Source organism: Olea europaea, chromosome 6 (genome assembly GCF_002742605.1).
Source record: "Olea europaea var. sylvestris chromosome 6, O_europaea_v1, whole genome shotgun sequence".
Taxonomy (NCBI): domain Eukaryota; kingdom Viridiplantae; phylum Streptophyta; class Magnoliopsida; order Lamiales; family Oleaceae; genus Olea; species Olea europaea.
Window position 1 is genome coordinate 28084264 of NC_036242.1, and position 24939 is coordinate 28109202.

The 24939-nt window shown below is 35.5% G+C and overlaps 1 protein-coding gene across 1 annotated transcript in view; it reads left to right on the top strand.

Moving 5' to 3' along the window:
* The first annotated feature begins 3261 nt into the window (after positions 1-3261).
* LOC111396335 (ATP-dependent DNA helicase homolog RECG, chloroplastic) overlaps positions 3262-24939 on the top strand; it is a 35488-nt gene continuing 13810 nt past the window's right edge. Inside the window, exons 1-9 of the mRNA XM_023022744.1 lie at positions 3262-3417; positions 5188-5281; positions 5908-5990; positions 6082-6181; positions 11873-11983; positions 12132-12677; positions 12761-12873; positions 15461-15692; positions 23585-23748. Coding sequence (XP_022878512.1) covers positions 5243-5281; positions 5908-5990; positions 6082-6181; positions 11873-11983; positions 12132-12677; positions 12761-12873; positions 15461-15692; positions 23585-23748 — 1388 coding nt within the window. The 5' untranslated portion in view covers positions 3262-3417; positions 5188-5242. The remainder of the gene's footprint in view (positions 3418-5187; positions 5282-5907; positions 5991-6081; positions 6182-11872; positions 11984-12131; positions 12678-12760; positions 12874-15460; positions 15693-23584; positions 23749-24939) is intronic.

The window sequence follows — 24939 nt, forward strand, 5'->3', positions numbered from 1 at the left end:
TAGAATAAATCAACAAAATAAAAGAAATAAAATTGTATAGGAATGTTGGAAATATGAAAATAGAAGGAAAATATTATAATGGAAGAGAAAATATAACCGGACCAAATATATTAATGGATACAGGGTTAGTTAATGTCATATAGTATCGATTAGAAACAAATGACTAATAACTCATAAAATCGAGCCATAAAAATATGTAAATTTTGATGGTCAAGTACATATAACAAATTTATAAGTTAAAGTACCAATAAAAATAGAAGGAATAGATCTCTTAGTACCATGTTATATAGATAAAAGTATGGATATAAATCCTCATATACTTTTAAGAATGAGTTTTCTAAACGGATTAAAAGATTATAGTATAAAAAGAGAAGGATTATATATTGTTCATAATAGATAAACTACATTATGCAAAAAGAATTAGATGAATAATCAGATAAATTTTCCATTAGCAGTGTATATACAAATTACTATTGTAGAAACAAATATAACAACCTATGCTTTAATAAATACAGGAAGTGATATAACAATATTTAAAAGTTTTTTAATAAAATCATGGAATAATAATTGTAACAAAAAAATAATTGGTGTTACAGGAGAAAGTACTCAAATAATTAATAGTGCTGATAAAGTTAATATAATTCTTGGAAGTAAATAAGTAACAATAAATAAAATTTATAAATATGATAAATTAGAATGTGATATATTATTAGGAAATGATTTCATACAACAATTTCAATATTATAAATAAAATAATTATATGATAATGTTACAAACACCTTGTGGACACTTATTAGAAATTCCTAGAGAATTTAAACCTTATAGAGTTCGGTCAGCCCAGCGTGGTGATAGATGGGAGAAAAAAACAATTCTTAATAATGAAATAAAAAATAAAAGAATATTATATAAAAATGTTATAAAAACAGGAATAGAAATGAATATAGAAAAAATCATTGAACAATTAGAAAAGGTTTATAGCGAAAATCCATTATTATTTTGGAAACCACATAACCTAAAAGTTAAAATAGAATTAACAGAAAATGTTATAATACGAGGAAAACCAATGATGTATACAATAGAAGATACACAATAATTTAAAAATTAGATAAAAGAATTGTTAAAACAAAAACTTATTAGACCTAGTAATGGACCTCAAAGTAGTCCAACTCAAATATGAAAATATTGTTTAATATCACCACTGAACATCATAAATATGACATAGAACTCAAAAATCAAGTTGATGCTATTGCAGCACAATTAAAAAATATACTGTTTGAAACATATATATCAAAGAGCTTAGAAATGAGTTTTCCAAATCAATACCAAACAGGGACAGCTGGAAGCAGCAGTGGACCCAGACGTGACAACATACCAACTGATAATAAAGGAGATTCCATTTCTGTATCATCAACTAAAAAAGTTATGATATATGGAGATAAAAGAGATACCAAAACAATCAGCATCATAGACTAAGAAGACAAAATCCCTTTAGATCCAAACAAAGAAAAATATGCCGAAATAGTCAAAATCGCTTATGAAATAAAAATAAGTGATTCATATTTTATTTTTTCGGGAAATAATGTTTACCCCAGAATAACAATTGTGAAAGGAGATGACCCTTCATTTATAAAAATCATGACAGACTATGGATTCATGGATTTGATTTATCCAGGAAAAGACTTTATTGAAATTTCAAAGTTTTATGATGTATTCATTAAGGAGGTATCCAGATTTACCAAGGGAAGGAAGATATTTTTAAAATTATATTCAATCAGTCCGTAATATGATGGAATTGTTTACTATCCAGTTGAACACGTAATCTCAATTGGATATATTGCAGCCAATTTCCAAATTGATGTTACGGAGAATAACAGAAAAGTCCCAACAGTAACAAAATCATGAATTAGACATAGAAGAGCACTTAGAATTAAAGTCATCTACAACATTGCCAAAAACTTGTTTGATAAAAAATTCTCGTGCCCATGCCAATATGAGAATTGGATGCTGGTATCCAATGGAAGATATGTAAAATCAGAAATTTTAAAAGACTATATTACAAGATTTGATATACATCAATTTTTAGAATGTCCTACCACTATGAAAGAATCTTGTCAGCTAAGGGAGTGCCCCAACTGTATGTGAAAAAATGTAAGAAGAGGATAAAGCTACTTTTGATAAAGGTGTATGAAGGGCAGTAATACTACATATGAAGACATTGAAGATAAAGAACAATAATAGAAAAAGATGCTATTTGGATAAAAAAGTTGAACCAACATATGAAGATGTAGGCCCAAGGGGAATAAAATAGAAAGGCAAGTGTACTTTGCTGATGTATTCAATGACGTAATCGAGTCTCAAAAAATTGTATAAATAGAGACATTACCATAGAATAAAATCATCTCATCCTATCTTGAATTCTCGAGTTGTAAGCAATAGCCCATTCTCAATTTAAAAATCAGTTTTTTTGGAAACCCCTTGTACCAAATTAAAGTCTTGTATCAATCCTAATAGAAATAAAATTCCAATATTTTGATATCAATATGAGTTTCCAAATCTTTTTCCCATAGATTCTTGAAAGATCTAATAGAAAGTTTCCTTCTTATTTTAGCAAAAAGAGAGTTTTTCTTTAACAGAAGTCTAGAATTTTATTCTTTAGAAGTTGATACAGTGAGAGCAAGTAGTTGAAATAGTAACAATTCCGTGAAGGCAGGAGGCCGGAAGTAGTTTACAAATTCAGAGTTCGAAGGTCACTCGATTTTAAGAATACAAGTCTAGATCAAACTTAAAATAAAATTATTAAACTTTTGCTAAAATTAGAATGAATCTTTTTAAAGGTCTTAAAAGAATCGCAGGGACAATTGCATGATGATTATTTTGATAAATGCCAGGATATACAGTTGAAAGATTAGATAATTTATTAGAAAGAATGTTAGAAAAAATAAAAAAATTATATCTCAATTAAAAAATACAAATTTACCATTTGAAGAATATGATATTTTATTAAGAAAATATGATATATATGTTATGGATTATTCTTATTTATTAGATCATAAAATGATTTTATACTCAAATATCCAAAATAAAATAAATAGAAGATAAAATGTTTAAAAAATTAGAACATATGTTGTAATATAGAAAGAATCATTTCATTAAAGGTAATATAGACATTTTCATAAAAAGAAATAGTGACAAACCAAATAAAAAAATCTCTCCAAACAAAGGCTGATTTATGAAATTTGTAGCTAAAATATTCCTCTGAAATGTAGGAGGGCTGCTCGAACCGGGACGAGTCACCACGTGAGACTCACGTGCTTTATTCTCTCAAAAAGTATCCATGTCCCGGCCATTGATGTTGCTTGCTTCCGAATATTTAACAGCTTTGCTCATAACTTCCAATTGTCTACTGACGAAGTGCAGGTTTGTTTTCTTCTCTACTCAATTCTCTCTTTATTTCTTTATCGAGCTGTAGTTTGTCCAATGGGTTTCAGAGTAGTCCCATTTCTCACTTGTTTAAGTCCTTTTCGACAATTTTACACTCAAAATTGTGACTTTTACTATATGGGTACGTTTACCTTATGATATAATGAAAATTCAATATTCTGGGCTCGCGAAATCTCTGTCTGTTGCTCGTAATTTTCTGGGTGTATCGATTATATGAGTGTACTTTGTGTCTATCGTCTTCGATGAGAGTTACTGTGTTTCGTGCATTTTCTTTTCCTTTGTGGTTTCTGTATCTTTAACTGGGAAATTACGACTAACTGGTAAAGATATTTCTTAGTCGAAAAATGGTTTCTTTATTTTTTATTTTTTTATAAGGAAAAATGGTGTCTTTTTGACAAGGTTGTTGTTGTTGTTGTTATTATTATTAGTATTGTAGAATTTGCAACCATCACAGAGTTTAATTTCTAGAACAAAAAAGAAGAAACAAAATTTTCCTATGTCTTGTTATCTTTTTTTTTTTGGCAGCTACAAAACTAGGCCCCCCTTCATTATAATAGTTTATTTTTTTTTTTTTTTTTTTTAAATGGATGGTTGTAAAAGAATGAACTTGGAATATTTTTTTATTGAAGATTGTGGGGTAGAAAAAATTAATTTAATTTGATGAGATGTAATGGGGGCCAAATGGGGGCTAGAATACACAAAATATCCAAAATTGGTTCAAGAAACCTTGATTTATCGATATTTAAATGTTCAAGCATGTAATGTAATTTAAGCAATTTTATTACAAATATCTGTTAGTTTGCTGGCAGATTGGTCAGAGTCCCTTTAAGACTTGTGGAACTAGAGAAATCAAACTACATACTTCATAATTTCTAGAATGCCCCATTCAAGTTGAAAGCCATCCTATCTTCAATATATAAGTGAGGTCTTGAATCCTGATAGAATATTGATCTTTTCAAATGAATAAGTAGGTTACTATATCTCTTTGGTGTTGAAGGCCATCCTATCTTCTCTTACTTTCTCCTACCTTTTTTGATAAAATGTTATTCATTCAGAGTGCTCTGCCTATCAGGATTATAGCGACCAATGTTTTACCTACCACAAGGTACATCGGTAGACTAAGGGAGATTGAAATAAATGCAGTGATTTTTTACTTTTAGTATTAGATTTTCTTAAACCTTTTTGTTATATAGTTCATATGTAATCACCTTACATGATTTACTTTACCTACATGAAATCATCCATTGAAATCTTTATGTCACTTATTGAGCTCATATGTTTTGACATAAAATTTTGTCAAATCTCATGACACAGTTTGCTTGTTGTATTTCAGCAACCAACAACCTTTTGGTCAGGTTCTACAGTTATTACTTATATCTTTTCCAAGAGCAAATCCTTGATATGGTCTTAGCTTTGTGCTCATACCTAGTATAAAAGTTGTTATTCGATCATTGAGTTAACTGAATTGCAGTCAGAATTTTGTTGGCAGAGATTTGCCTATTCTGTGAAATATAGTACTCTACTATTATAGCAGGCTGTCGTTGTAATGTGTTTACATGAAACCGTATTGACGGGACCAGATAACTTCTATACCCAGTAGTACAGATTGATATTGCTCTTCTCAATGGGCTATAACACGCTAAATTTCAAGTCTTCATATGATCATCAAACACGTGTTAATTCTGTTTTCATAGGTCTACTATGGTTAGTTGAATCTATCACTGACTGTATTGTTGTGCTTTGCAGGTTCAATGGCTGTATCATTTAGGGAGCTATTATTCACAGTGTAATCTTGGGGTATATGGCAGTGGGAGCATCAATTGTGTATTTATTTAGCATGGTGTGTATAAGTTTCTTCCCCCCATCTTTTAATAATTAATGTATATTTTTTTACAAGTTAGTTTTGAACTAAATAGGTTAGTTGTAAATAATTATTTGGTAAAATTAGAAGAGAATATGAGAAACGGACAAAACCAACCGATTTGGTGGATTGTAAGAAACAAACCATTTAAAACTAGTGTCCAAGCATCGGTTTTCTCAATCCCTCATAAATGGTGCCACCCAAAACCGGTGAAAAAGAAACTCCCAAGCAGGCCCTAAATGTTTTCATGAGGAAATCCCATTCCACTTCAGCTTGACTTATACATTAAGCCCTTGTTTGAGCCACATTATTTTCATAAAAATGTATTTTTGAATAGTATATTGATGGAAAATGTGTGGTTAAAAAATAAGGAAAATTTTTGGACTTGCGTGTCATGTTATTTTATTGAAAAATATGGTTGAAATGATGTTAAATCACTATTTAAGAATGTATTTTTTTCAAATAATGTGGATCAAACAGGGCCTAAACATTTACGAGTAACATTACTACGGTTTGCTATTTCTCATGTGTAATTCTATTAATTTACTGTTCAAGATTTCTAATTGTGCCTAAGAAGAGATTAAAAATGAGATTCCCTTTCACAGGGTTTCAGTGAGAAATGCTTGAGACGTGCTATAGTTTTTGAAGCTGAGAGAGGATACAGGAATATTTTTGGCAGAAGTCTGAGGTATTATGGATGTCTCTGTGCTCATTTTTTTTTCCTTTTCTTCACAAGCTGATATTTAAGTATTGTTTTAATTGTCTCCAATTCTGTACAGGTTTAATAATTTTCTCCCATCAAAAATTTTAACATTATGCTTCCGTTCAAAGCATAACTTTTCAGAAAAGATGTTGGAGGGAGTAGCTGGTTTTGAGAAGGCAAGTGCTTTAGATCAATCAAAGTTGCTTGATAAGGATGACGGATTAAATTCATACTTTTCTGTTCCGTTCTAGTATGTGCATACACTCTAGATAACAAAATTTATCTTCATTTTAGCATTCACGATTCTTTTATTTCTGTGCATTGATTTTTATCGCCTTTAAAAGCTTGTTTGTAGGTGATTATAATTGGTTTAATTTATAAATAGATTAAAATGAGTGGTGGATAAGTGAGTACTACTTGTAAATCCTACAAAATGTGTGGATAAAAAGTAAGTTTGACCAAAAGTGTTTATAAATCAAACACCCACCAAACAAGGGCTAAATTGAAACACCATCTTTTCAAATTTTGGGATTCTTGTTGATATTTTTCTTGTAAAATACTTCTTTTTCGTTAAATTTGATGTGAATTGGTATTAGATTAGTCAATTCACCTATTTATTTTCTCAAATTATTAATTCGAGCTACTTTTCAGTTTGCTCTAAAATCATGGAATTGGTTCAAAAATCATTTTTGGCTCTAATGTAATGAACACCCAATCCCTTTGCTTGAACAGAATACTCTTTTATTTTCTATAAATAAACTATTTTCTTGTTGATTTAGTGACCTTCAAAGAAAATGAATGCATGTCTTAGAAATATCACTGAAATAAAAACTAAATGATGAATTTGTTAGATAAGAGAAGTGCTGATGGAACTTGATGCTGGCGTACATGAGTTTTATCAAGTTATTTGATGGAGATTGTAAATCTGATGAGATCTAGAATTACCACCAATACAAAGATATGAGAAAGCTATATAAAGACAAGATCAACAAAGAAAGTAGTTGAAATATGGCAAAAAACATGATTAAGGACAAGGTGACAGGTAGGGCTAGACATTGTCCGATTTGGTTCGGTTTTAAAGCAAATTCAAATTTTTGAGTGTTTAGTAAGTGGAGCCGTCGAGTCCAAATTTAATTATAGAACCGTTCAGGTTCAGTTTCATTCAGTTTAGTTCAATTTGATTCCATTTGGTTCTTGGGTTATATACAATAATTAAATTTTTTAATATTTACAATAATGCTATATTAATTCAACTAATGATATATTCAATCTTAGCTTTTATAAAATAACGTTGTCCAATATTATGTATCTTTTGCACATTTTGTTGTTGAATTCTTCATAAATTTGATCTTTAAAATCACAGGAAGAGAATTATATCGAGCTAACAATAATGAAGAGAGGCGTAGCTGAGTTTTCAATTCGATTTCTTCAAAACTATAGAAACAACATTACGGTAGAAAAATAGATTTGGGTAAAACTTAAGGTCAATTTTTTTAAGTTGGGCTTGGGTTGGAAATTAGAAATAGGAAAATTATATATTGAGTTTAGGCTCAATTAATTAGTTAGCAAGCTTATTTAGAACAGTTCTTGGTCTAGAATAGATACCCATTCGGCTATTTAATTTAAGAAGAACAGCTCGATTCGGTTCATTTCAAGTCTGGTCCTGTTTGATCTGAATCGATTCGGTTCGGGAGTTTGTCTACGGCTGTCAATGGATTAGGTATTGATCCGAATCCGATAAAATTAATGGGAGATGGATTTAGGGTTTTAAGCCGATAACCCGATCGAGATTCGAATCCGATAATCTGTTAACTAAATGAATTAAATATGAATATAGGTCAATCCGATCCGATAACAACCCGATCAGATTTATTATAATTATATTATCGCATAATTTATGACAGTTTTTTCCATTTTGAAAATTGTATTATACTTTACATGTAAATTTTAAATAATAAATAATATTATATAATAGTATAATATTTTGAATTGAAAATTTTGAAGAGATTTAATTTTTTTATTAATTAAAATAAAATAAAAATAATAATTAATTTATTGAGTAGATTTACTATAGTAAATTGTTTTATAACAAAAAAAACTAACAATTAGGCCCCGTTTGATTGCACGAAATTTTCCATGGAACTTGGAATTCGAATTCCAACTTTCACTTTTGGCCTGTTTGATTGACAAAATTTTCCAGGGAATTGATTTTCCATGAATTTCTAGGTACAACACCTTAAAGCGTGATTTTCCACCTTTTTTTTTCCTAGGGGATAGGTGGTTTTTGGTTTTCCACCTTTTTTTATTTTTATTTTTTTTGCTTTTTTTTTATTTTTTTTAATTGTTGGCAATGGGAACAAATTTTAGGAATAATTGTAAAAGAGGATATCCCTGAAATTGACAATTTTCACGTAAAACAAAGTCAAACGAACATCAAAAAATACTTTTACTTCAACATTTTCCACGTGAAAAGTTTATACAATCAAACACAATAATTTACAATTTCCATGAAAACAATTTCTAGGTAATTCAATTCCCTGGAATTCATTTTCTTTCCACCTAAATTCCATATTCGCAATCAAACAGACCCTTAATGTCTAAAATAATTTACTTTGTTCAAATTGATATTGTTTGTAATTAAAATCTTATTGAGGCTATGATTTTTAATGAAAATAACGAAGTAAACTAGTAACAAATAATTATGATTAGTATCCTACATTAAAAGATCACTAAATCATTGGAAGAATAGAATTTTTTAAAAAGCTAGTATCCCACATTCGAATCTCACTAAAACATTCCAAGATGAGTCTTTTTTAAAAAGGAGTTCGAAGGAGCATTACTTGGATAAAAAAATTGATTTGGGCTTTCTAATATAATAAGTTAGCCGATCGAGATAGCTCAAATATTTCTGTAAAATAAATAATTAATTAAAATCTTGTTGTGGCTATGCTTTTTAATGAAAATCTAATATTTTCAATTTCGGATCAAATATTTGATAACATAGCTAATCGGTTATGGACTTTGACATTCAAATATCTGTTGGATTATCGGATCGGATCAGATTGGATAATTATTCTTAACAGATCGGATTGGATTTGAGCAGATCTGATCCATTGACAGTCCTAGTTTTGTCCGGCCCTAGTGATAGGAACCGAATAGAATGACGAGTAATTAGCTTGTGTTGTTTAATGCTGTATGATGCTACTCCTAATTAAATGAAATGGAACCTAAGAAAATGGAAAGTATTGTTGTTCCTTCTACTATCTCATTCTATTTTGTGCTTGTGTCTCTCATTCTGTTACTAAGACTAAAGAATGATCTTTTTGATCAAGTAAATTCAATAAAACAACAATTGATAGCAATAAAGTAGAGAGCCTTGACCAATTTGAAAGACCATTTAACATGGCCACCTTTAGTTTTTAGGGGTAACATATCGACCATAGAATCATATTCAAAAAGTGGAATGCATTAGCTGTCTGTTCTTCTTTTAGCAAAATATCAACACAACCTCACTAGGTTTAGGCTCTACCAAAATGGATTGATGTGGGTTATTTTTTCCCAGCCACGTAATATATTGAACATACAAGAACAAATGGTGGGGGACATATACCTGACTTTCGAAAATAAAATAGTAGAACAAAGAAAGAAGCGAAATAAGTGGGGAGTTTTACTTCTCATACAAGGATAAAACATTTAAAAATCTCTAATGACCCCTAAAGTTGGGAAGACCATATCTGTGCGTCTGAATAAGAGCATATATCAGGCAAGAAAGGTGGGGAGGTCCATACTCCTGGAAACAACAATGGTCCCAACCCTCAGTGGCAAGTGAAACAACAACTTGGTTCCTGTTTCTGTAGTTACGAAAAATTGAATCTTGATTCAAAGAGAGGTTTCTGATGCGTCTGGGAATATCCCAGATGGCTCATGGTCCCGCATCTCGAGTGACGCAGTTAATTGCCAATTTTGAGTCGGTCTTCAACCAAAGATCTGATAACCCAAGCTGTGTGGCCAGTAGGATCTCCTCCAAAATAGTATGTAACTCAACCTCAAGGATAAGTCATTCAGCAAATGAAAGGAGAATGCTCTTAGGCAGTGACCAAGCTAGTCCCATATAATCCCCCTCCACATCTTGGGTCATGTGCTATGAGCATTTTGAACTATGTATGTGGCCGAGAGCCCTCACAGCCTAGTCACATTGACGCAATTATTAGGGGTGTTGGGTAGACTCTACTACTGAGCTAATAACTCATCGTGTGAGCCTCCATTGAGGGCTGCTACGCTAAAAGAGAAAAACCCCATCTTTTTTTTTCTCTCCTTTTTGCCTCCATGTCCTCCATCTCACACCCCTTTCCTTAGCTAGTAGAATTTTTTGAACTATGGTGCTTTGATTCTTAGTACATGGGTTATGGATCCAAAATTGGACATGGTTATTCAATTGAAAAGCATCTTGACTTTAGAATTGGTGTGGGGTCGGATACTTCACAAGAAGAACCAATATTAGGTTGTTCAAATGATATTTTATTTATCTAAATAAACCAAAGAAAATATACATGATAACCAGACATATATAGCCCCTGTTTGTTTTTCATTATTTGGCTATTAAAATGAAAAATATAATCGTTATCTATCACATCATGCCACCATATTTGAATTTCTATCTTTTGTGTGGGCCTCACCCCGTAACGGATATATTTTTCTTTCTCATTCTTATATTAATGGGAAACAAACGGGGCCATAGTAAAATACATCTTGTTACTTAGCTTAGTATTATGGCCTTGTGTCAGGTATCAAGGAGTCATGCTTAATTTCTCTAGTCTGATGTGTCAAGTGTCATGTCATGTAGTACATAGGTACAACTTGCTAACCAAGTGCCACAGCAAAGAAATCCATAGTTCTTCAACAAGAGCCTTGGTCCCTTTGTATCGCTAATGATTAACCTTTATCATAACTGTCTCATACCATGAATCCAATGAAGGAACCTTTAGTTCTTATCACACAATCTCTTCTTGACAGAAGGTGTCACCTACTCTAACTGCTCCTTATTCATCATGTAGCCTTCGTCATCCATACTTTTATGAGATTCCCTTAAAATAATACTTTCTTGTATTTGTTGAGTTTGGAATGCTTGTTTTCAACAATAGGATTTTTCCATCTGATTCTTGGTTCCATTGATGTTGAAGTTTCATGAAATTCTGTTTTTTGTCGGAGTGCCATATTAACTCTAATTGCACTATTATTATTGTTGTTTATATACACACACACACACACACACACACACACACACACGTATGTACATATATATATGTGTGTGTGTGTGTGTGTGTGTATGTGTACACACACACACACACATGTATATGTATATGTGTGTGTGTGTGTGTATGTCTATGTATATTTGAGTGTAAGCGTCTAATTTTAAATTACTTCTCAACCATTTTTGGCATATTAGAAACTCTGGTCTGCCTGGGAACTGTTTTTATTCTGTCCAAATTTGAGATGCTGACAGGTTGAGATCACAGTCAGTCAGGATCAAATGTTGATGATGCTTAAAAATATATGCTGTTTTTTGGGTGAAAAAAGAATCTTTTTGTGGGGTTGAGGTAGGTAGGTAGGAACGGTGCAAGAAGGGCGAGCCCTCTTTCAGCTCCAATCTTCAACTGGTGGTAAGTAGCTAGTAGGCTATTAGAATGGAGAATGCCAGTTGGAATTAAGGAATTGATGGTGTTCTCTATAAGTTGAATGCATTTTACTTTCTCATTTAGCAACCGTTTCTTGTACTTTGCTTCCCCATTCCTCACTTGTTTCTAGCTTATGGTTATTCTTTGATTGCTTTTGATCAATTTGTTTCTATGATCATTTTCCTTGTTTAGGGTCTGGTTCATCAGTCCTCCAAAGGAACTTATTACACCATCGCTAACATTATGACATGGAAAATAACATGGGGCACTGCATTACATGTTCAAGTGCTTGTTTTAACCATTGTATGATGATTATACACCTTCTATTTATTTTCATTTTCTTTCTGGCTTTAGCTTTTGAATTATAATGGTGCTTTGTTCCCAAGTATGAATAATGATATTTTCTGCACTTGAGAAGTTTTCACATGGTTAAAACTTGATTTGTTTGTAGGAACCAGTATTGATGGGTTACAATGGTCTAGATGACTTAATTGACAATGCAAGAGCTAGAGAAAAGTCTCATGAAAATACCGAATTTGATGTCTCCTTGGCATGCAAACAATTTCCTTCCATCACTTTGGGATATTTCCCAACTGTGGAGTTGTATGATGGAACCACACCCTCTTCTGGAAGCAGGGAACTTCTGGCACCTGAAATTCTAGGAGGATATCTTCCTAGTCCTGTTGATACAAACTGGGCCGATCCAAATTGTATGTACGGACCAACGGATTCTCTATATGCAGAGATTTCAAAAGACAGCTCTTATCTCCTGGAAGAAAAATTCAAGGAATCTCCTATGTATTCTCAGTCACCATCTTTAGAGACACAAGTGGAAAATGATTCACGTCTCCCTAGGGGCCAACCTTGCAGCAGTTCCAGCTTTCAGACCCAGCAAACTACTATATCAGTGGCAGATATTCTTGATAAATCTATCAGCTGCATATCTGGGCTGAGTAAACGGCAGCTTAATCAGCTGGATAATTCTGGTTTTCATACGGTGTGCTATCAAAAGATTATTCGGAGATTCTCACAGTTTACTTTAGATGTTGAATTGTAATGGATCTGCTTGTTTACTTGCAGTTACGGAAATTGCTACACCACTTTCCCCGCACCTATGCTGATCTACAAAATGCTGAGGTGGAAATTGATGATGGACAGTACTTGATTTTTGTTGGGAAAATCATATCCTCAAGGTCAACTTTATATTATTCTGAAAATAACTATTTTTTACTGCTTGAGAACGTTGTTTTCTAAATATATCTATGTTCTCCAATTTTCTAATGGGATATATGTTTTTGATCATGCTAGCAGATATAACATCTTTGTGTTTTATTTGAGCTATGATGTATGTGGAAATTATGAACTTTTTGTTGATTTTGGTACAACTTGGAAAATAAGCTGAAACCTCCGGTTCGTTTTGCCTTTAACCAAATATATATGTCCAAAGGACAACTTGCGCTGAAAGATGGAGGAGCGTACAAGTTTATGACTAATTCTCTCACAAATGAAAGAAAAACAAACCTTGATATACTAACCTAGAGTCTACTCCTAAATTAACCTGAGAAATTAAACTTGACAATTTCAATTATTCAATTCATTGAGTGGTGTGCTCAAAACCCTAAATTTGAGCTTATTTAAAGGTCTTGCCAAGAGTCGTACGCTAGAAAATAAATGAATTGACTAAAGTTCACTAATAGGAAAAATACCAATGTAAGAACCCCAACATAATGTTAAGTATTGTAATAATAATAATAATAATAATAATAATAATAATAATAATAATAATAATAAACGCCTATTACCAATTTATAGTCTTCTATCAAATTCCTTCCCGCTTCCTTATCAAACACACTTGGATACTTCAGAATGCAGCAAATGATAGGTGTCTTTATTCATTTGCTTATCTGTTTGGTGCGGGCCACCGGTACCTCTTTTTCCATTATGGTCTGAACACACACGTATACTTAATGCAACTTAGACTAACAATTCATGATGTTAGCCTTAACCTAAAGTATGCTTGCAGGTATTAATGAAGACTGTCTTTTCTTCGTAGAAAAGACAGATGCACACAACGTTTTAAGTTCTTCAATTCTTATTTTCCACCATTGTTGATTATGTGGTTTTCAGTGTGCAAGTGAACTAGAGGTCATCATGTGGATCTTGTCCTTGTGACATTTTCTGAGTCAAGTTCTATAATTTCTTCTTCTGCAAGAACATATTTTTAGGTGCCTAAGCAGGTACAATCATGCACTAGCTCATGATTTCACAATAAGCACACACTGGACCTAGTATTTCAAATATGTGTGTGACTCTGTGTAGGCAGGTACGACCATGCACTAGCTCATGATTTCACAATAAGCACACTGGACATAGTATTTCAAATGTGTATGTGACTCGAATACTTCTTCTACAAAGCTCATCATATGGATCTGGTCTTCTTTTCTATTCTATGAATAAACTGTACGTTTTACTTCAGAGAGAACTTATAAATTGGAACCTGGGCTGGCACAACTAAAGTACTGCTTATGTAGCTGGAGCATAAGAAACTCAACTACTGACATGACAAGATCTCCAATTGTGTAGGCATATTTCTTTACAATGGGATACAAAATGCCAGGGACGTGAATTTTTTTTGGTGCCACAAATGTCTTATCAACTGGTTCAAATTCCTTTATTTTGGGTTGGGGGGGGGGGTAAATGGGTACTTCACTGCAAGACATTTACAGGGTCATTGAAGGATTGAACTAGGGTTTTCAAAATATTAGTTGTCAAAATTTTGTAGATGGTGCTGCAATTATTTGAGCTGGATCATTGGCATTCGCTTTTAACTATCTTTCTTTTGCTGTTATCTACTCTCGAAGTTAAATCTTGTTCGTTAAAAATTAAGTTTTTTGGTATACATTGGCGAGATTATGGAATAGTCCCGTGCTTTTATCCCCATTTGCACTTTTATCCCCAACCTTCTTTTCTTGGCATTTAACTTCCCAGCAATTAATTTTTTGGCACCTTTTGTTCCTACTCACCATATCGTCCAGGAGAAAAAACATTGAGCTGGCATATTCATCTCATATAATTGAAAGAGCAGGGGTAATGAAGGAATTCACTATTTCTTTACCCCCTCGCCTGACACTATCCCTAACTCTCTCCCGCGGTCCCCATAAAAGAATGGGGGGCTAAAAGTGCAAAAGGGATCAAACATTGGGACTATTTGTGCAATTTACCCTTATACCAATAAAATAATGTTATCTAAAAGTATGAGTAATAAGGTAATTAATAAACAACACAAGAAAAGACAAATGGCAAAAGAACGTTTTTCATGAACTTTTCCTCTATATAAAAATGCAAATCTTCTCATTTCACATCTTTCCCTGCAATGTTCTTCATGAAAGAAATATTCTCAGGTCTTGTAATTTCGTAAAAGTTCTATGTTGGTCACTAATTCATTTTTCTAATTCTATGATATCTGTTATTCTTTAAAAAAAAATTACAGTAACCAAAGTTGTTCTTGAAAAATTTCAACACTCCATTTATGGAGTTCTGGGCATTTAAGTTTATTAGGACATAGTCACGAATATTCTGATTGGCTCTGTATGCAGTTTCCATAAAGCCAAAGGTATGCTTGCTTCCCAGGTTTCAGAGTATGTAAATCTGTTCCTAAAAGCTGCATTTTTGGTTAATAAGATGCCTCTTATTTAACCCTTTCGAATCATGTTCTCAGGATAATTTCGTAGTGATTAAATATCTGACTTTGGATTTTAAACAACATTTTTTTTTCTACAGGGGAATTCGAGCTAGTCTTTCTTTTTCATTTCTGGAAGTTGTTGTGGCTTGTGAGGTTGCAGATATTGAGGCAAATTCCAAGTGCATGGATAATGAAGCCGAAAGCAAGAGAAGGAAAATTTATTTGCATTTAAAGAAATTTTTCCGTGGTGCCCGCTTCACATGTCAACCTTTCCTCCGAAGTCTTCAGGATAAGCACAAGGAAGGAGATCTTGTGTGTGTTAGTGGTAAGGTGGGGTTGCTATACTTAAATTCTTAATGCTGTTCAAATATTGTTGACACTTGTTTATCTGATAATACTTGTGCATGATTAGTTCCTTCTGTATTGAATTTTACTCTGTACTCCAGTTCAGAGTCAGCCTCTTTAGCAAACAAGCAAGGGATTGATCTGTTGATCTACGAAGTTTAGATTATGAAGTTGGTTAATTGTTTGATGGTTGGTGCACTCTTTTAATGCTTATTTATCATTTGTAATTTGTGAAAAATTTGGGCTCTAATCTTTGGTAGTGGCATTTGAGATGACAAATTTATTTAAATGATATGGGCAATCCCTAGTGTCATGAACTTTTCCTCTATATAAAAATGCAAATCTTCTCATTTCACATCTTTCCCTGCAATGTTCTTCATGAAAGAAATATTCTCAGGTCTTGTAATTTCGTAAAAGTTCTATGTTGGTCACTAATTCATTTTTCTAATTCTATGATATCTGTTATTCTTTAAAAAAAAATTACAGTAACCAAAGTTGTTCTTGAAAAATTTCAACACTCCATTTATGGAGTTCTGGGCATTTAAGTTTATTAGGACATAGTCACGAATATTCTGATTGGCTCTGTATGCAGTTTCCATAAAGCCAAAGGTATGCTTGCTTCCCAGGTTTCACAGTATGTAAATCTGTTCCTACAAGCTGCATTTTTGGTTAATAAGATGCCTCTTATTTAACCCTTTCGAATCATGTTCTCAGGATAATTTCGTAGTGATTAAATATCTGACTTTGGATTTTAAACAACATTTTTTTTTTCTACAGGGGAATTCGAGCTAGTCTTTCTTTTTCATTTCTGGAAGTTGTTGTGGCTTGTGAGGTTGCAGATATTGAGGCAAATTCCAAGTGCATGGATAATGAAGCCGAAAGCAAGAGAAGGAAAATTTATTTGCATTTAAAGAAATTTTTCCGTGGTGCCCGCTTCACATGTCAACCTTTCCTCCGAAGTCTTCAGGATAAGCACAAGGAAGGAGATCTTGTGTGTGTTAGTGGTAAGGTGGGGTTGCTATACTTAAATTCTTAATGCTGTTCAAATATTGTTGACACTTGTTTATCTGATAATACTTGTACATGATTAGTTCCTTCTGTATTGAATTTTACTCTGTACTCCAGTTCAGAGTCAGCCTCTTTAGCAAACAAGCAAGGGATTGATCTGTTGATCTACGAAGTTTAGATTATGAAGTTGGTTAATTGTTTGATGGTTGGTGCACTCTTTTAATGCTTATTTATCATTTGTAATTTGTGAAAAATTTGGGCTCTAATCTTTGGTAGTGGCATTTGAGATGACAAATTTATTTAAATGATATGGGCAATCCCTAGTGTTACCAAATGGCTGTGGTAATGGTGGTATAGAATGGGGACGTTAAAATGGTTATGCTGTACCTTTTTAAAGGGAGATGGAAGAGTTAGATTAATGTATTTACCACTATAACTTGCATACAAGCCAATTGAATGCAACCAAAAGCAGTAACTTGGGTGGTTGAATCCAGCCAAGTGGATGAAGTTGTGTTGATGATTTTCTATTATTCAAGATCTTCCTCCCCCCCCCCCCCAACAACAATCCTCATTTTAGTTGATTGACTTATTCATCGTTTTTCTTTATGTGACATCTCTCCCACAAAAATGGATCTCTCCTCCCTAACATCCAAACACCACACCCTTAGCCAGTCACCGAACACCCCATCACCACCGGTCGCGACAGTCGTCGGCGACGGCAACATCACTTCGACCGGCCAATCCCCATTCACCGGCCTCACGCCACATAATAAACCACACAAACAGGCGGCGGTCCTAGGTGGAAACCCTAGCACCGCCGCCCTAGCTAGAGACAATGATGCCAATATCGGAGTACAGGCGGGAAAACAGGGGAAGCCGATCCAGATTCATCAAAATTTGGCCACCTGCCTGGCAAACGCGCCTGACCGGTGGTTTGCGCAGGCGATTCCGACGAGGGTGGCGGCGTTGAGGGACCCACGCACGTCGGAAGGCGGCGTTGAGGGACTCGCTCGCCGGCGCGTGACTGCCACTCGTCGGCGCCGGCGAACCAGAATGACAGGCAGAATGTCTCTATTCCAGTAACGATGCCTGTTTTGTAGTCTAATATGCCGTTCACACACAATCAGGGAACGAAGTTTGTGGATGAATTCGATGTGGCCTTCAATCATAGTTTTCGAGTTGAGGCGAAGGAGTTTGCAATTTTTGTTACCAATCTTGGTACTGTTAGATTGACCGAATGGGGCTCGAAGATATCGAATGCAATTAGTTTGGGAAGATTCGGTGCACTTTGGATGGTGAATATGGTGGACAAGTTGAGGGTAACTAGTAAGCATGAGGATTTCGTTTCTAAGTTCAATGAGTCATCAAGAACCTTCTTGGCACAACGTTGTGCGAACCGCCGTGGTAGGTACTTGATGATAGCGCAGTATGGGGATAGGCGTCGAAAAGGAGTTGTGATGGTGCCGGAAGGCGCGAATGGAGAAGGATGGGCATCAATCTCGCGGGTGTTTCAAACTGTTGTCGATTCTTTTGTTGCTAGGGATAAGGCCAAACGTCGACTGGTGAATGAACGTAATCGACAAAGATTGACTTATGCAGACGTAATAGCAAACTTACATGCCTCGAATTATGCTGACCAGCAGATGCAACAGCAAAAGGAGATGACTGTCAATGTTAGTGTAAACAAAGGTCAGGATTGTTGTTTGAATAGGGCTGAAATTATGGCCCGTGTCCAGGAATTGAAAGGAGCGTTGGAGGAATTGATTAGGCTAGTGGAAAGTGGATATGAAATGAGTCCCAAGAAGTTGTTATGTTGCCACAAGTGTGGGGTGGGTATTGATGAGTATCCAGCTGTTGGAAAACAAGCATCAGAATTGAATAAGAAGGAATCGGCACATAATTAAGTAAAGCAGGGAAGACTCGAAATCACTTGTGAGTCTATTGATCGGATTGAAACGGATGAGGGACAATCTAAATATGACAAAGGTGATGTCTTAGAGGGGATGGTTATGGATGAGGTCGACGCGGGGACCGATGTAGACCGAGAGGTGGTACCTTTGTCTAAAGAAGGGGAACCGAGTTTGGTGAACTTGGAGACAGTAACGATAGGTGCAATGGACACAGTCCCACACGATGATGGGCTTTTCCTAGGTGACCAAGGGACGAGGCATGTACTGTCAGGGGTGATAGAGCACGACGCGACACCTTTGACAACAAGGGTTGCGACACACATATAATAGAAGGAACTCTAAGTTAATGAAGGTAAGTGACTTGGGGATGGAAAAAGCACTGGTGTTGTGGGTAGATGGAGCCAAGAAGGGAGAAATAGAAAGTGATGTTATACAGGTGGAGGAAACAGGGGAATTGATTGGATTTTGATAGACATCCAATAAAATTGCAGCCCAAGCCATCAACAATTCTAGAGTATTCCATAGGTTGTTAGCAAAAGGTGTAAAAGGGTCATAGATAGCTAGCAAATTGTCGATAAATGTAATGGGGAGTTGGGATATTCATTCATTCACGTGTATGTTGAGTCTAGTGGGAGAGTCCCGAGCCTCTCGAATGCTTTGGGTTGTTTGGAGTCCTTTCTTACGTACATTTTAATAAAATTACCCATTTCCATTTTCAGTTTCATCTTTACATTAAACCAGTCAGCTTTAACAGTTGGGGTTCTATCAGATTTGAAGCTGGACACTCGCCTTCGAACTGGGTTCTACAGAAAATTCAGGATTTCAGTAAGTTAATGGGCGTGTCTTGTGATGGATACGAAAACAGATTACTACAATTGTTTGAAAATTTGGAGGCTAATAGGGGACAGGAGATGAGTAAACAAGAAGGTAAATTAAGAAGAAAGGGCGGTCGTGAACTTAAGAGGCTTGAATGGTCAGTTAATTATGATGGCAAGAGTGGTGAGTCCAAGAATGGAGTACTGGGGAGGGATGCTGGACTGTTAAAATGATAGCACGAATCATTAGTTGGAATGTAAGGGGACTTAATGAAGTGGGGAAAAGGATGGGTGTTCGACATCTGTTAAGGGGCTGGGGAGCGGATCTTGTATGCTTACAAGAAACCAAGATGGAGGTCATCTCGAGAGCGGTGGTCAGTAGCTTATGGGGGGACAGCATGTAGGGTATCAGTTTATGGGATCATCAGGGGTTTCTGGAGGCATATTAGTCATGTGGGACACCAGAGTGCTTGAGATGGAGGAGGTGAGTGTTGGATTGTTCTCAATTTTGATGTCGTTCAGAAACATTGGGGATGGATTTCAGTGGATGTTCATAGGTGTTTATGGGCCTAATACTGATAACAGTAGAAGGGGCTTGTGGGATGAACTGGCTGGAATGATGGCTTGGTGGAATCTACCAACGTGTATAGGAAGTGACTTTAATGTGGTTCGATTTCCTATTGAGAGGTCGAACGGTGGGAGACTCACGGGGCTATGGAGGAGTTTTCAGACTTTATAAGGGAGAATATGTTGGTGGATTTGCCTATGATTGGAGGAGATTTTACCTGGTCATCTAATCGGGATCAACCTGTTCTTTCTCGTATAGACAGATTCTTGATATGCGGAGAGTGGGAGGCTAAGTATTCAGATGTCATTCAGAGAAGATTGGGGAGGGTGTACTCTGATCATTTCCCCATTATGTTAATGGGGAACAGAACGGGTGGAGGACGAAGGCCTTTTAGGTTCGAGAAAATGTGGTTAAAAGTTGAAGGTTTTAGGGAGCAAGTACAGACTTGGTGGACATCTTACGATGTCAGGGGTCTCTTAGTTTTGTGTTGGATCAGAAGCTGAAGTATTTGAAAGGAGACTTAAAGAAATGGAATGAGAAGTTTGTGGGCAATGTGAACTGTCGTAAAATTCAGTGTCTTTCAGAGATTGATGAGTTGGATAGGTGGGAGGAGAGTCGAAGGTTGGTTGGGGAGGAGAAGGAGAAACGTAGAGCATTAAGGGAAGAATTAGAGAGGTTGGTGGAGATGGAGGAGATTGCATGGCGTCAGAAATCTAGGGTCAATTGGTTGAAAGAAGGAGATAAATGTACCAAGTTTTTTCACAGAATCGCTAATTCTAATAGGCGGAAAAACTCTATCACAGTGTTGGAAGTGGATGGGATAACTTATGAAGAACCACTCGAAATTGGAAGCCAATTGGTGAATTTCTATCAGAATCTATATCAAGAGCAGTTTGAGTGGAGGCCAGAGTTGGAAGGATTAGATTTTTCTACTATCACGGAGGACGATGCCGGATGGTTAGAGCGACCTTTTGAGGAGGATGAAATCAAGGAGGTAGTGTTTAGCATGAACGAGGATAAGGCCCCTAGACCGGACGGTTTCTCGTTCTCATTTTACAAGGCTTGTTGGGAGGTGGTGCGATCGGAAATTTTGGATGTGTTTACATATTTTTTTTAACGTAGCAGGTTCCAAAAAAGTTTTAATGCTACATTTGTTGTGCTGATCCCTAAGAAATCGGGAGCTACCGACATTAAGGACTTTCGCCCTATTAGCCTAATCTGTGGGGTGTATAAGATTATTGCGAAAGTCCTGGTGAACAGATTAAAGGAGGTGCTCGGGAAAGTAGTGTCCAAGTTTCAGATGCTTTCGTAAAAGGTCGCCAGATCTTGGACTCTGTGCTTATAGCGAATGAATGCATTGATTCAAGATTGCGTTTGGGAATTCCCGGGATGCTATGTAAGCTCGATATTCAGAAGGCATATGATCATGTGAACTGGGGGTTCCTTCTGTATATGCTTAGGAGGTGCGGCTTCGGGGATAAGTGGTGTAAATGGATTCAGTTCTGTATTTCTACTGTTTCGTTCTCAGTTATGGTCAACGGAACGCCGGAGGGTTATTTTCGGAGTAGTAGAGGATTGCGGCAAGGAGATCCACTATCCCCATTGCTTTTTGTTATTGTGATGGAGGCTTTCAGTAGGATGTTTGAAAGAGTTGTGGGAGAGGGTTTGGTAAGGGGCTTTAGGGTTGGCCAATTGTAGGTGTCTCATTTGCTATTTGCATATGACACGTTGATCTTATGTGATGCGAATGATGAACAATTTAGGAACCTGCGTCGTTTGCTCCTATGTTTTGAAGCGGTATTTGGATTAAAAATCAATTTGGGAAAATCTGAGGTTATTCCAGTTGGGGAGGTCACTAACGTGGAGGAGTTGGCTGGCATATTGGGATGTAGGATTGCACAATTGCCCATGTCATATTTAGGCCTCCCGCTAGGGGTACGGTTTAAAAGTACATATATCTGGATGATATTATGGAAAGAATAGAGAGGAGATTAGCAGAGTGGAAGCGTATGGCAAATCCACTCTCTCAAATCTCCCCACTTACTTTTTGTCATTATTTCCTATTCCGGTTGCAGTGGCAAATAGATTAGAGAGATTTTTAAAGAGAATTCTTGTGGGCAGGGTTAGGGGAGGAGAGGATGCATTTGGTTAATTAGGGTACTATTTGTTTGCTTATGAGGATGGGGGGACTTGGAGTGAGGAGCCTTGTTTTGTTTAATAAGGTTTTATTGGGCAAGTGGTTGTGGTGATTTGGAGTGGAGAGGGAGAGCTTTTGGAGAGAAATCATTGGGGTAAAGTATGGTGTGATGGAGGGGGGTTGGTGTACGATTGAGGATCGTGGCTCCTATGGGGTGAGTTTGTGGAGGTATATCCGACGGGGATGGAGTGATTTTAGGGAGAAACTAAATTTTGTGGTGGGAAATGGCACTGATATTAGATTTTGGGATAATAGTTGGTGTAGTGATCAACCGTTAAAGGAGGGATTTCCTTTATTGTATCGCATTGCGTTAGAGTCTGCTGCTATGGTGGGTGATGTATTAGACATTCATAATGGGGGCTATAGTTGGAATATTACTTTTGGGAGGAGTTTACAGGATTGGGAATTGGAAGATTATTCGTTGTTTTTGACTGCTCTGCATGAGATACAAATTCTGGTAGGAGAGGGTGATTGTAGCGGGTGGAGGTTGGCTCGAGATGGTATTTTTTCAGTCCGCTTATACTTTCAATCCCTTTTGGGATTTGTGGGAAGTTCATTACTTTGGAAGATGGTGTGGCAAAGCAAATTGCCTTCACGGGTAGCATTTTTATTGTGGACAGTTATGAGGGGGCAGGTGTCAACGGTGGATAATCTTCGACGAAAAGGATTTTATGTAACCGAGTGGTGCTATATGTGCAAGAAGGATGGATAGATAATTGATCATTTATTCATTCATTGTGATGGTGTACGTTGGCTTTGAAACAGTATTCTGGCTTCTCAATCAATGGATTGGGTGCTATCTAAGCGTATAGAAGATGTGGTTCGGGCATGAAGGAGAAAACTTCGCGATAAGGATAGCAAATTTCTCTGGAATCTTATCCTGGGATGCATTGTATGGTGCATATGGAGAGAACGAAATGATCGATGTTTCGAAGACCAAACAAAGACAACAGAGCAGATAAGAGAATTATTTTATTTGACTTTGTATACTTGGTTTAATGCAGTGGCTAAAAATCCTGTTGTAGGGTTGCCTAATTTCATGTTGTTCCTTTCATGCCTAAAGTGATTATATACCTCCCGTGTATTCTCTTTTAAGGAATAAAATTCTCTGATTACCTATAAAAAAGAAAAAAAAAACTTGGGTATTCATCAGGTTACATTAAATTTCATATATTGTTTTTTTCCGTACATACCTAGGCACTTGAGCCATAGTTGAGAGCCTTCTTCAGTTCATTGTCGCAGGAAGTATCTTTTTAGGATGTTGCCTTTTCATTTTTTCCTTAATATCTTTAACTTTTCTTGGGTGAGGCTTTGGCTATTTTGATTGTTTGAAATGCTTTTTTGTGCAAAATTTACTCATAGCTGTGGATCTTAAAAAGGTACGGACAATGCGTTGTGAAGATCACTTTGAAATGAGGGAATACAATATTGATGTGCTCAAAGACGAAGGAGATTCATCTTTGTGTTCAAAAGGGAGGCCTTATCCAATATATCCTTCGAAAAAAGGACTAACCCCAGATCTTCTTCGGGATATCATTTCAAGGTCTGTATTCTGAAACTTGGTCTCATTGGTAAACTAATTCGTAGTGGACTGAGGCTGCTATTTCACTACCCTTTTCTTCTCCTTTTCCTTTTCCTTGTTCTTGTTCCTCTCTCTCTCTCATGGTTCACATTTTTCATCTTGTTAGATAAAAATGTTCACCTGTCATGCTACAAAAACCAGGCCATGTCTGCCTTGTACCATGGCTACTGTATCCAAGTTGATAATTAGTCCCTTTAGTATTAAATTTGCACATCGTGTATAGGTCTGCATCTCTTCATCACTGCAAGTAAAATATTCTTTATTAGTAATCTTGAATTGTTAACCTCTTTGTTTGTCAACAAATAATGGCAGTAAACAATTTTAAGTTCATAACTTTTCCTTTCTTTTCTTTCCTTTCCTTTTTTTCCTTTTTACTTTTTCGAGAGTGGATTGTTTACCATGATTTATATTTTTCTCATCCTCATTACATTTTTCATTCTGTCAACACAGGGTCATAGGTATCCAGTCTTATATTTAAAAGACGAATAATTAAACAGATTTGGCCTCTGTTGTTTTAACAAGTAATAGTATGTGGGAGAGAGTTTCAAGATTGCATTAATGTACTTCTGCAAGCTGCTTATTATTTTAGGACTTATCAAAAGGAAAGGCAGCGCATCTAATTTGTGATCCTGTCCACAAATTAAATTGTATTATAGGAATGAGGCATTTACCGATGCATGGAAAGTTGAACACCTAAGACTGTTTTAGGTAGAATTGAAGATTTAACTTGTCTTGTTTCTTGTAAAAGGTAAAAAGAGGATAAGTTAGATCATGTTCTACTTCCATCATTTTATTGAATTTCTGTCTGGTCAGTCTACTGGCGTCAAATGGTGTGTGTGGCATTGCCATGTATTAATGTACCGTTATATATCTTTTATTGCTTCATTTAGATGGTAAATTTGGCATACATGACGTGTTTCATTGTATTTTTTCTGCACATCTCTCTCTCTCTCATTTTATCGTATGTTTGTGCTAGTAATAAGAAGTTCCATGTCATTAACTCAATCTATTCTTAGAAAACATATTCTATTGCCTTCATTGATATCAGCGAAACTCTCTAATGCGTGTGATTCGACATTTTTCAGAGCTCTAAAGACGCTGCCAGACAATCTTGACCCTATACCTAAAGATGTCACTCAGGATTTTGGACTT